Consider the following 13041-nt stretch of genomic DNA (forward strand, 5'->3'; position numbering starts at 1 on the left):
CCTGAATTCTTGCTCTGTACATTGCAGAGTTTATGACTTAAAAGCCTTCACAACTTGACTGTGGAGTAGCTTCCTTAACCCTCCTCATTTTTTACCCAAATATCTTTCAACGCAGGCACAGGTTTTCCATTTCAAGCACAAACTTCTTTCTTTTACACTTGAACATTCTGTGTTCTCTTCTGCTGTCAGACAGCAGAGGGATGTGTGATAAATGCTCTGGTACCTGCATTGTTTGTTCAACATCAGCGGCTGAATCCCTCTGTTCTCATTTCCTGCAGTCATGCAAAAAAATAAAGGAAATTATCCCAAGCAATGTTAATTCCTGGCACACAAGGAGCAGACCATTCCCCAACCACCATGCAACACCCAGCAGAACACACACAAAACATTATTCTTTAGCTTCTTCATCTGCTTCACTTCTTCATCTGCCTTCACCTGGCACCTGCTTCAGAGGAAACGTTAACCACTCTGGAAAAGGGAAATGTCTTTCTGGGAAGCATCTAGGTGAAAATTGCTCTATGGCTTCTTTGTCCTGGCTTAGAATAGCTCTTCCCATTCAATTCAGCACCAGTGAGACACCCATGGGAACTCTTCTCTCTTCTAGAGCAAGTGATAGCTTAGAACCTAAAATAGAAAGCTTGTTAAAGACAGTGGTAACACAATAAACAGCACTGTTTGTCACGGAGTGTTTCTCTTGGGATATTTCTCTTCAGGCTAAATATGACAAGCAGATCAACATATTTCAAAATCTCAAAACTGTCAACGATATCTTGGAGTATTTCTCTCTCTCCTCTCATACAATGTCAACATATTTTATTCTCCACACACTTCAAAAATCAAACAACAACTTTAAGTTTTTATATGATCATTTGGTTTCAATTTTCCTTGTAATTTTTGGTACAGACTGTGTAACATGACAGGGTACAACATCTTGCATGATGAAATACAGCTCTTTGAAGGTGACATGGCAAAAAAAAATCCACTATTGCAGTCCCAACAGCTGCTATGTTTATTTGTAATAATGGGCACGTTCTTCCTTCTTTTGCAATTCACACTGTCCAGTTTTGGATCAGTGCAAGTTACATGTCAGGATCTTGGAATTTCCTGTGTAGTAATGAGCGCTGTCCCACTGAACAGTTAATGGTGCTATCCAAGAGGGAAAAGCAAATGAAATATTAACCATTCCATTATGTCCTTGTGCACAACAATAAAGGGAATAACTGTAATTTATCTGCACATGAGGTAAGGAGGCACCCAGGGAGAAGCATTTATACCCTTGCAAGCTGCTCCTCAGAACCAACTGAGCAGATCCATCCCAGTCCCACGGACTCAGCTGACACTGAGGAGCCTCAGGAACCCCTTGCCCACATTGCCATGGGCTTTCCCAGCTCTGCAATCCACATGCAAGGGTCAGGTCAGTACAAAACAACTGGAATGTTTGCTGTTCAGTTCAGTCCATTTGCTCCTATAATATCCTCCAAATGTGCCAGGGATTAAATCAGCCTCCTGTCAAAATCACAGTGAAGGCTTCATCAAATTAACCACGTTACCTTTGCTACTCTGAGTCCCCCTCAGACAATGGGAAGTTCCTGGAAAAGAGGCTCTCAAGCCAAGCATTCACTTATTCCTGCACTTTTCAGCAATTTTAAATTGCAAGTTTAATCCTATTATAGATCTACCCCAGAGGTCTCAATACAGGCAACAATTCCCCATCTATTCCTGCTATTTAACTTCATTACAATTTATCCACATCATGTAAACATCCTCAGTTCAACTCCAAGTATCCAATTAAACCCACAGACAACAGTTAAACATGGCACGAGAACGTTTTGTATCAAGCAGAGGATTAGTTTTATTTCCAGGCATGAGAAATTTAAGGCCCGATTTCTCAAGAATACAATTAATTTGGAAAAAATAAAAACCACCATCAGCACATGGTACCACTGCTTGTCCTCTCCTCACAGTTTATTGCACACATTTTTGTCCAGTGCAAACAGAACAGGGGTGAACAGCACAATGACAGACAAGCTAAGACCTGCAAATATAAAGAGTTATTACAGATAAAGTGAACAGGAAATGTGATTCCATGACCCGTAAAAAGTAGAAATTTTCATCACATCTGGAGTTAACAGTCAAAAACCGACAGTACCAAAGAGGAGTATAAATTGCATTAGGCACTCTGTTAAATGGAATAGTAGAAAAACCACAAGACTTTGAAGAAGCCACTTGAAGAACGTTAGAAAGGTTAAGGCATTACTGCAGGCTTGGAATCCAACAGCTACAGAAAGGGCACCTTTGGGTCACTGCAGGTTTCATCTCTTCTGCACCTGCAAAGCAAGAGGCACCTTCATTATTCCTTCATGGAGACAGCTTCTAATTGTAGGCCTGGCTGCTAAGCACAGCACTCCACAAATGCACTGGGCAATGGTCAAGAACTGGAGATAATTCATCTGTGGGGATGTTTGCTTGGCAGTTTCATTTCTGAAGTTACTGCAAGCAGTTTTAGTTACATTATAAGCTGGTAGAACAACTCTTTCCCTCCAATGTTTTCATTGCTGTAACAGCACCCAGCGAGCTGGACGAGAGCCCTTCTCCACTTGCACAAAGGCAGTTCCTGCTCTGAGAACACAGGCTGTGAATTCACCAAGCTAAGGAGAAAAGGCACTGTTGGATCACAGTTTGGGAGAGTGCACAGCCTGGATTTACCATGGCTACAGAGCTCTGTGTGCTCCTGCACGCTGCCATCCAAGCCATTAACTTGGGGATGTACCAAGTGAATTGCCAGAAAATCATCCCTTGGATGGGAGGGAGGCTGCCTGAAAACACAGAGCAAACTTGTGGGATTTGGCACAGATCAATCGAGCCAGCACATGCAGAGTTCCTCAGCAGAACACGAGGAGCTCACTGGAGCATTTTCAGGCTGCTCAGTTAAGTAAAATGGGTTTGCTTTAATCATCTTTATTTTTAAGGATCTTTTCCACTTTGGGAGTTAGCACTTCATTTTCTTTGCATTTTCCATACTAATCCACCCAAACCTCAACTGAAAGGAACAGGAGGCAGAAACAAGTATAGTACATCTCTCCTGAATGCTGGAAAAGCACAGCTCAAAATCCAGAAATAACTGGTTGCTACACTGATGGGAATCCATGCAGTGTCAGAGAGATACCCCAGCTCTTATCAGATGGAATCTCACTCCCAGCTCCTGTCTAGGCACAAACTCCACGGGAGCAAGGACAGGACATGGAGCACCTCAGCCCTGCCACAGCACTCAAACAACACTGCAGTGCTGTGACCTGGGATAGCACATTTCAAACAACAAAGAACAGATATTTTAGGATTATTAAATGCTTTTACTTTTCTAAACCTTTCCTTTTCAGAGGCAACAATCTTAATTTTATTCCAAAATCAAGTCAATAAAATCAGATTAAAGGTTAAAGCAAACCCCTTCATGTAACAAAACAGCATGTGCTGTGCAGGGCTGAAATGCTCCATTAATAAGTTTTAAAATGACAGTTCCTCAGAAACTGCAGTCAGCTTCAAACACACAGGTTCCCTCTCTTCCTTGGTACAAATTTAATTCCAGTTCTCTGGAAAATCCTTCACTGGAATGGAGGGGAAGGGCCTGGTTCTGTTAGCAGGAATCCAGAGGTTGTGTCTCACCTCCTGCCTGTCCTTGCTGGTTTCAACACAGACCATGAAATCCAATTTTTCTGTCCAGATAACTCCAATTTCAGATCCCAGGCAACTGAATCATCCTATGGGATTCAGGGATCTTTGTGCCCATTACCAAAACACACTGTTCTCTGTTTTAGCTAACTAATTATATGTTAGCACCCAAGCAGTGAAAATGCTCCTAGGAAATTCTGCTTGACTGACTTGGCTAATTACAGGCCTGGCGTTGAAGCAGGGCCAAGTCTACCTTCAGCTTCTGCCTGGTGCTTCAAAGGAGCTGCAGACACACACGCAGGCCAGTCTGCCAACAGCCCAGCTCACAGGAAACCTTCTCTGAAACTGGGGAGCAAATGTGCAGGACACCTCACAGAAAGGATTTAACAGAGCTGTAACATCAGCTGTCACTGCCTGCTGCACTCAGCTGAGACTGTGTTGTACAAGGACGAACAAAAAATGTGTTTAATTATTCAGTTACCAGCTTAAAAACTATAATCATGGCTGCTTGTTTCCACATTTCCTTCATTTGAACCTTCAACTCCAAATGCTGCCCTCCTGAACAAGCCCAACAGCATCAGGGTACTCTTGTACAACACTTTATTTGTGCTGGCCCTGTCAAAAAGCCCAGGAACTGCAAGAACCACATTCCAGCAGCACTGCCCTGATAGCAAGCACCAGGCCCAGCTGGGATTAAAGCTGCACACAGGCTGTCATTAAAAACAAAATAAACCATCAAGCTGTGAGCTCAGGAGATAAAGAACATTCTAATGGCAGCTCCCATTCCAACTTCCCAGATGAATGAGGGCAATGCTGTGTTGCCTTGGAAATCAGGACAGGTCTTAGATGAAATGGTAGCAGGCTTGAGGAGAGCTTTAACAATTGGTAAAGATTAGGAAATCCACTTATGTTACCCCAGTTCAATTATATCTTTTTTTAGAAGTAATGTTTTGTTCTCCTTACAAACCCCTGAACACAGCACTACATAGCAGCATAGAAAGAAAAATGACTGTCAATAATTCAGTTCAAGCCTTTCATGTATCCAATCAAGAACTAACATCCAAAATGTTTTGTTGCAGCCTACAGAAAGACAGATTCCTCCTACCAAAGAGCTACACTGGGTTGACCACACTGCTCACATTACCATTCCATCTCTCTGAAGCTTTAACACAGCAAGTATATCAACAAATCTGCTCATACTCACCTGTCAATGAGCTGCAGCACAGCACAGACATCCTCAAGGCCAGTGGTATCTGAGGTACCAGATTGTTTCATTGCTTAACTGAGGCCCAAAGAGAGGGTTGAGTTGAGCCAGAATTGCAATCAGCCAACTGCAAGAGAACCCCCCGACCCAACAGAGACAAATCAGCCAAAGGACAGCTTGTGACAATGGAAGGTTGTCCAAACACGAGGACTATCAGCGAAGAAAAGGCTATTTTAGGAAGGTCTAGGTTCAAATAAAAATTCTACTCAAGGTCAAACACAAGGACCAGCCACCAGCAATGAAGTTATGGCACCAAATCTTTCTGCAGCTGAAATAGATTGTCCTGCTCAACTGAGAGCAACACAAAGCCACCTGCTAGCATTGCCCTCACACCTCTCTTTTGACAGAAAAGTGTTTTGAGACACATGAAACTCAGGTATTTGGGGGCTCAGAAGATGAAAACATAAAAGAGACAAGAGCTTTTTTCAGTGCCTTTGAAGCATCCTTTAAACAACAACCTCTGAGAAACATCCTCTCTCTCATTTGCTTCTCAGTGCACAACAACCTGCCCTTGCAGACGTAGTATATTTTTCAGAGGTTTAACAAAAGTGAATTTAAACCTGGCACAGAGGTCAAGAAACAGGGACCTGAAGCAAAAGGGGACAAAAGAACACAAAAAAAGAACCCCACAAAAACAACCCCAATATCACACAAACCCCACATGATCAGCACACAGCCTTGTCACTGGAGCACAGCACAAACTAACACTGCAGAAGCCATGGCCAGAACTGAGAACAAGAGGAATGTAGTTTGTGGAAAATATCCAGGAAAGCTAAACAGAAATAAATATTCCACTCTTAAAAGATATATTTGCTTTGTAAACGTTACAAGAATCAGAAAAAGCAATGGATGCTTCCACAGATTTAAATCTATGTTAAATACTAACTATATAAACACATTTAGTGAACACACTGGCTCATCTGTCTGCTATTTCTAGAATGCTTTGTAAGGAGGAGAAAAAGCAGAGCAGCTTTGTAATGGGAGCTGCCACAAATGTATCAGAGTGCTTAGGCAGTCATGGAAAATTCCACACAAACCTTGATGCTCTGACCAGCAAACCAAGTGCAGGTCGGCTGCCTGCAACAGCCACAGAGGCAAAGATGTGGCTCAGACTTCAGGAAAACACATCAATCCTCCTCAAATTTACCAAGATTTCTGTGCAATGCCCCTTTCAGTTTTGCAGGGGGTAGAACTGCAGCTAAAACAAGGAGCTGAGCCTGCAGCAGCCCATCAGTCGCACAGCCTTGGAGCACGTAGCAGGCTCTACAAAGGAATTAAAACATCAGCAAGACACCACTGAGAGCAGCCAAAAACCTTTAGGCTGACACGTTTCTACTCTGCTGTCCAAAGCAGTGACAACAATGCATTTTGAGACCATGGTGTTATACCCACTTAAGAGAATAGCAAATTAGCTGTTAAAATGATCAGGGGATTTCTTTGTGAGGGTTAATTTTTCAGATCCACCAGACGGATCCAAGGAGCACTGTGCCATCTGCCTCCAGCATCCTGAAGTAACACAAGTGGGAGGAGGGTAGAACACCAAAAGCCTGGTAAAGCACATTATTCCTTTTGTCACCGCGGAGCAGGAGGGAACCCCCTGCACGAATCCCTCACCTCCCGAGCTCAGGCCCAGCAGGGCTGTGAATTAAACGAGCTGCGAGCACATTGAGAAGCTCAGCCTGTGGGAGCAGGCTTGGGGAAAAGCAGCGTGGAGGTTTAAAAGGCATTTCTGTATTTGTTGGGGCCGTGCTGGATACCCGAGCCGGGAGCCGGGGCCATTAGGGCAGCAGCACTCTCCTCCCCCTGCCTGCGAGGGTGAGCAATTCAAAGCAGCTCTCAGGCTGCAACTGCCCGGCGATCAAGGCACGGCATGAAAAAGCTTTTCCCATGCTTTGGTTCAGTGATGCTGCTTTATACAACAATCCAGCAAAGCGGATTCAGAGTAAAACAAACCTCTGTATCCAAGGTACAATGTTCCAGAGCTGCTAAAAGCAGGTATGGCATTCGAGCCACCCACAGGTCCTCAAATTCTACCAGATCCCACTCTGAACAGCTACTGTTAATTATCCAGCTCAGACAAGGAAATTAAAGTCCCTTCTGTTGTAGCAGAGATTTTTTTAAAAGGTCTTCCCACCACAACTGCCATCTGTCTGTGCTCGTGTTACAAATTAAGGTCCTGCTATCTCTGTTTAAATGTCAATTTGGGCATCCATATTTTAATCCTGTTAGAATCAGGAGCAAATAATACAATTTTCCAAGCACCCTGTCCTCTGTTAGGACATGATGACACTGTTCAGGAACTGCTTTGTGCACAGCAAAATAGATTTAGTACCTCAGAATATGGTGTAACCTCTAATTTCTGCAGCAGTAACTCATTGGACTTTGCCTTAGACTTTATGAGGTCCCTGAGAATGGTTTACTCTTCAAAAGGCTGCTGGGTACAGGATCTGTACACAAATCAGATGCAAATATCTTCCACAGAACAACCAAATGAATCCCATGTAATTAACATGGCTATTCAAATTATCACTGCTAAATCTAAATACAGAAGGAACAGCTTTAAGTTGAAATGTATTGACTGCTAATTAATTTCAGTGAAAACCAATTTATTAATCAAGTGGTGTTTAATGAAGACAGGAAATTGTTTTTCCCTACTTTGAACTGGAAAGGTGACTCAAAGAGTATAAAAGCAGATCTAGCAGAGACTGAACTGCAGAGGAACAGAGAACAGCACCAGCCACTGCTCAGGACACACAAATACCTGGGGCAGCAGAAATTATTTTAATCCTAACAGAGCTAATGAAGAAATCTCAGGAACAATTCTTTGGGCTTCTTTCAAGGCTGAATGAAAAATTAATCTCTTTCTTTAACCACCCAAAATTAGGGTCTCAAATGCTTTCAGTGCCTCCTCCCCAAAAGGAAAAGAATGCAAAAACAATAAAGTTCCATATGTTTGAATAAAACAGAGGGAAAAGGTTGCACCAGATCTTTTGAGGTCCTTTCCAAAGAGGGCTCTTCTGCAATTTTATACAGAATAAATGAGCAAATAAAAAATGAAAGACTCTGTGATGAGGCAAGTTCTGTCTTGGAACACGATGAGAAAAATCTGCTTTTTGTTGCATTCTGGCAAGCAGACACCACAAAGGCAATTTCTGTGGTTGGGTACAACTACGGAGGGTTGCAAATATCCTAAGATTTTGCTGCCTTTTTTTTTCTCCCAAAGTATAACTGGAGAAATTTGGCTTTCAGAAAACAAATTAGAGCCCATAAAATTAGCAAAGAACCCCTGGACACACAAGAGCAGTTTATAAAACATGTTAATAACAGTAGGCTTTATAATGGGTCTGTTTAGATAAAATAATCAACTAAACCTACAAGTCACACACCACTGTACACTTGAAGAGTTCACAGAATTTAGCCCAAAGTTAAGAAATTGTACAACAAATACATTTCACATCATTATCTAGAGGATGCTGCAGATGCCACAGCCTCTACTTCAAGGAAAATTCTCCTTCAAACAATACAAACACCAAACCTCAAGGGTTTTACAAGAGTGGGACATAATTTCTGTAGAAAAACCCAAGTGAGAACTTTAAATAAAATCAAAAGAAAGCTCAACCCTTCTCCTAATTAAAATCCACCCAACTTACTGAAACATAAATGAAGCAACACAGTAAAAATCACCAAAAAATTGTCCTTTCTTAGCCAAACACTTGGGACCTGTTATGAGACTGGGCTGCCACAAAGTTCATGTGCAGGGCAAGGAGCCATTCACAGCACTGAGATTCCCAAATTTCAACCCCAAATTCAAGCTGCTTGCATAAATTCTCAAATTTCTACATTCACTCAGCAAAACTTAAATTTAAAAATTTCTGTGCATACAAAACAGAGCCAAGTTTGCTGGACTTTTGCAGTTAAGCAAGAGTGAATTCTTAGGAGTTCACATATCAAACCCTCTGAATAGAAATAAATCTTCTAAAGTGATACTAACCCTGAGTATCACACTATTAACCTAAACCAAACCTGTGTAACTTGTTAACCCAACAGGCCTCTCCTGGAACATGGAACACTGAGATGCATTTCTCTAAATATTCATATTCAATTCCTTTGAATAGCATAAATAATGCATAAATAGTTCAGGAAAGTACAAATACCATTCAGGTTCAAATGGAACTCCAAATAATAATTTTTATAACAAGTTAACCCTTAAGATAAAGCCAGATTTTTACCACTTTACTCTCCATAACAAATTCTTTCAAAATTATTTCTGCACAGCAGTTTTTTACAAGATCAGTCTCCACAGTCTTTAAAAAGGAGAGAAAAACACAAGCAAGCTTTGTCTTGCAGTCTCCAGCTGCAGCTGGCTTAAATCCTGGTTAAAAACATTATATGAGGAGCTCTCAACAAGTCACTTGGTAATTGCTACTAAATCTCCTACAGAAAGGAGGCAGCCTCAAAATACACTGTGCATTTAAAGAGAAATTGTCTTAATATATCAAAGTCTCACTAAAAACCCACCATGCAGCAGCTTTCCCACCCACCCCTCCACCAGATTTTGAGAATATATTCAAGGAATTTAAAAGAAAAGCTGTTCAGTGGGTTTGAGTTAGAATTAAATATAAAGTGGAAAGGGAAAAGGCAAAAAAAGCCTAAGAATCAGGAAAATCTTAGAACTGTCATTATACTTGTGAACAAGTGAGGCAGGGAACTGGAGAGGAGGAACAGCAAGTCCATGCAAGGACAGCTCACAGCCATGTGTCAGGGCAGGAATTCAGGTTTTCTAATTCAGCATTTCCAATGGGAAAATTTCTTCAGCACAGTGAAAGAATTCCAAGAGGTGTCAAAGAACAGGTCCAGATCTCTGTGACACATTCAAAAAGCTTCTAACTGCTCTGAGGCTGTAAAAAAGGAACTTGTGATTACAAGAGGAGTGGGCAGGGCAGTGTTTGTACTTACAATAGGTAGCAGCAGACAGCACAGGTCACCAGCATGGTGTTGATAACTCTGCCAAGAGGAAGGAGAAACGTGATCAGCTGTGGTGTTGTGATTGATCACAACACTCACAGAGAAAACCCCACAAACAAGGGCAAGTTCAACTTTGATCATATGAAAGATGACTCAACGTGAATGTTCTGGCTTCTTCCAGCTGAGTGAACTGCAGAGCTCAGATCTGCAGGACTGACACAGCTCTGCCAAACACTTCACAGCTGGATGGAACAAAATCACTGTGAGCAGCAGCAAAATCTGATGCAGTGTCCATGACATTAGTCTGGATGCACACTTTGTTCATTTGCAGAATTCTACTTAAAGAAAGTTTTAGTGTCAGATTGTCACTTTTAATTTTATATGATGAATGAGGGGTTTATAAACTGAATACAAAATAAAACCTCAAAGCTGAAGTGTAAAATTTTCTTTTCTTGGTGAAACACAGCTGCGTCAGACACCACTGGAAAGGGGAAAAGAAGGAAGAACCAAGCTCTTGAAATTGCAGCTACACACACACAGATGGGTTTGAAATGGGAGGAGAGGAAATGAGATATTCTGCAGCTCATAGAACTCGGTGGCAAAGTGTTTTATTTATTTTTTTTTTTTTTATTTTTAAATTATAAAAAGGCATTCCCATCTATGTGTTTCCTCCCCCAGCTGAGTAACAAAACCTGATGGGAGGTCAGTAACTTCTGTTGGTGAGGCACAGAATTCCCACACTCCCATGCCTGGAAGCCTTTTCTCCAAGGTGTTTCTGAGGACAGGCAGGTTTCCAGCCATGAAACACATATCAGCTTTGGAAGTGAGGCAAGAAATATCAGAGCCTGAGGAATATTGAGGGTTTAGGTAAAGAACTGAGAGAAAAGACAGCTGGTACCTGTGGAGTAGAGGGAGTGTCAGAGAGAGGAAGAGAGATTAAGAAGCCATTATCTCCTAGAGAAAAGAGAAAGACAAAAACTCGTCTGTCTTTTAATCTGAGCAGCCACAACCACTGCAGGAAAAACATCAGCTTAGAGGCCCAGCTGCTGTGCTCAGCTACAAGGGCACCAGCACACATTTCACCCAGAAATCCTCCTTTGCAGCCCTTCCAGTCTCACCCGGTGTGGAACCAGAGGACGGTGGAGTAAGTTAGGAAAGGTCAAGTAAGGAAAGAAAGAGGAAGTTGTTGCTCAAATATCGCCTGACAATGAGGCACCTTGACACAGGACGTTCTGCCTGCAGAGCTTTCACACAATGGTTTGGGTTGGAAAACACCTTAAAGCTCATCTCGTTCCACCCCCTGCCATGGCAGGGACACCTTTCATTACCCCAGGTGGCTCCAAGCCCCAATGTCCAATCTGGGATTCCAGGGATCCAGGGCAGCCCCAGCTGCTCTGGGCACCCTGTGCCAGGGCCTCAGGGGAAACCCAAACCTGCCAGGGGCCCCGGGGGCACCGCCCGGCTCTGGCAGCCCCAGGGGCGGCCGAGCCCGTCCGTGCTGCGCCAGCGCTGCGCCCGCGGGGATGCGGCGGCCTCAGGCCCGGCAACCTCGGGGCGCCTCAGGGCTCCGGGGCCGCCTCCGCCGGGGCCTCCCCCCACAGCCGCGGGGCACGGAAGGAAAGGTGCCCGGTGCCCGCCGCCCCCCGGTCACTCACCCGCGGTTCGGCCCCTTGGGTACGAGCCAGGGCAGGACGCCGCCGACCACCCCCCAGAACACGCTCATGACGATGATGGGCACCGCCAGGCCGCCGTACGCCATGGCCGCGCTCTGAGGGGAGCGGGGGCGGGGCCTCCCGCCAGGCCACGCCCGGCGCCCGCCAATCAGCGCCCGCCACGTCAGCGGGGCCGGCGGGAGCGCGCGGTGAGGGAGCCATGGGGCCGCGGGAGCGCGCGGGGCACGTGAGGGGGGATCGGAGCTGCTCTGGGATCCGCGATGGGATCGGGGCTGTCATGGGATCCGCGATGGGATCGGGATTGTCATTGGACAAGGGTCGCGATGGGATCGGAGCTGCCCTGGGATCGGGGCTGTCATGGGAACGGGGCTGCTCTGGGATCCGCGATGGGATCGGGGCTGTCATGGGATCCGCGATGGGATCGGGATTGTCATTGGACAAGGGTCGCGATGGGATCGGAGCTGCTCTGGGATCGGGGCTGTCATGGGAACGGGGCTGCTCTGGGATCCGCGATGGGATCGGGGCTGTCATTGGACAAGGGTCGCGATGGGATCGGGATCGCGGCGGGATCGGGGCTGCCATTGGACAAGGGTGGCGATGGGATCAGAGCTGCGGTGGGATCGGGACTGCCCTGGGATCCCCATCCCAAACGCGCTGCCGGGTAAGTGGACACGAAGCTCCTGCCGGCTCTGAGCTCCTCAGGCAATTGGGACACGATCCCACAGAGCAGCTCTGTACCTGGAAAGGTCCCGGTAATGAACAAACCTCACGGAATTTCTCACCCAGGCAACGTGAAGAAATTTCGTATTGAGCAGCACAAGCTGGAGGTACAAAACCCCTGAGCCTTCACGAAAGAAACGCACCCCCAGTCCACCCAACACAGCCTCACTGTCAGGCTATGAATGGATTCTGAAACAATTTTCCTCGATTGCCAGCATCCACTGTTGTTCAGGCAGATGAATTTCTGTCCCTCTGCAGCAGCAATTAGAGGGCCATTCACCGAGCCAGTCAATTCACGGAACTGCAGGGATGTTTTCAACAAGCAGCTCTCAATTATGGAGGTACAAAGTGCCAGGAAAAATCTCTCACAGAAAATTCATCCAAAACAGCACCACCAGCAGTGCTGAGACTGCTTCCCCCCATCCCTTCCAAACCTGTCAGCTCTGCCTCATCAGCACTGCTCATAAACCACTTTGTCCTCATTAATATATGACCCAAATTAATTACATATACAGTGCTCAAAATTAATATGTTAATATTAAAAAACCACGGGCACATCTAATGAAGAGACAGAAATACAATGACTGTTGAGATGGATGTTTCAGGATTGCACTGCTCTTTCAGGTTGGTTGAAGGATTTCTAAACTGTTTTTCTTAACAGTAAAAAAGGTACCAAGAGCTTTTAAATTTAGTATATTTTTTACAAAGTCAAAGAGAAGTATGAATATTTAAATGCTGAGCAGGACACATCAA

At 44.5% G+C, this 13041-nt stretch overlaps 1 protein-coding gene across 1 annotated transcript; it reads right to left on the reverse strand.

Moving 5' to 3' along the window:
* Nucleotides 1–1827: 1827 nt before the first annotated feature.
* Nucleotides 1828–11689, reverse strand: ATP6V0E1 (ATPase H+ transporting V0 subunit e1). Its single transcript, XM_063169042.1, has 4 exons — nt 11551–11689; nt 9887–9934; nt 4871–4997; nt 1828–2327 (listed from the first exon to the last, which is right to left on the reverse strand). The coding sequence occupies exons 1-3, from the start codon at nt 11652–11654 to the stop codon at nt 4904–4906; spliced, it is 246 nt and encodes an 81-aa protein (XP_063025112.1). The 5' UTR covers nt 11655–11689; the 3' UTR covers nt 1828–2327; nt 4871–4903.
* Nucleotides 11690–13041: the final 1352 nt, after the last annotated feature.

Source organism: Melospiza melodia, chromosome 14 (assembly GCF_035770615.1).
Source record: "Melospiza melodia melodia isolate bMelMel2 chromosome 14, bMelMel2.pri, whole genome shotgun sequence".
NCBI lineage: Eukaryota > Metazoa > Chordata > Aves > Passeriformes > Passerellidae > Melospiza > Melospiza melodia.

What these genes read in the sequence shown, in the direction of transcription:
- ATP6V0E1 (XM_063169042.1), bottom strand. Translation starts at nt 11,654, where the DNA reads ATGGCGTACGGCGGCCTGGCGGTGCCCATCATCGTCATGAGCGTGTTC. An exon ending in CCCAAGGGGCCGAACCGCGG is followed by an intron (nt 9,935 to 11,550) that starts GTGAGTGACCGG and finishes TCCTCTTGGCAG; the next exon opens with AGTTATCAACACCATGCTGG. An exon ending in GCTGTCTGCTGCTACCTATT is followed by an intron (nt 4,998 to 9,886) that starts GTAAGTACAAAC and finishes GTTCTCTTGCAG; the next exon opens with TTGGCTGATTGCAATTCTGG.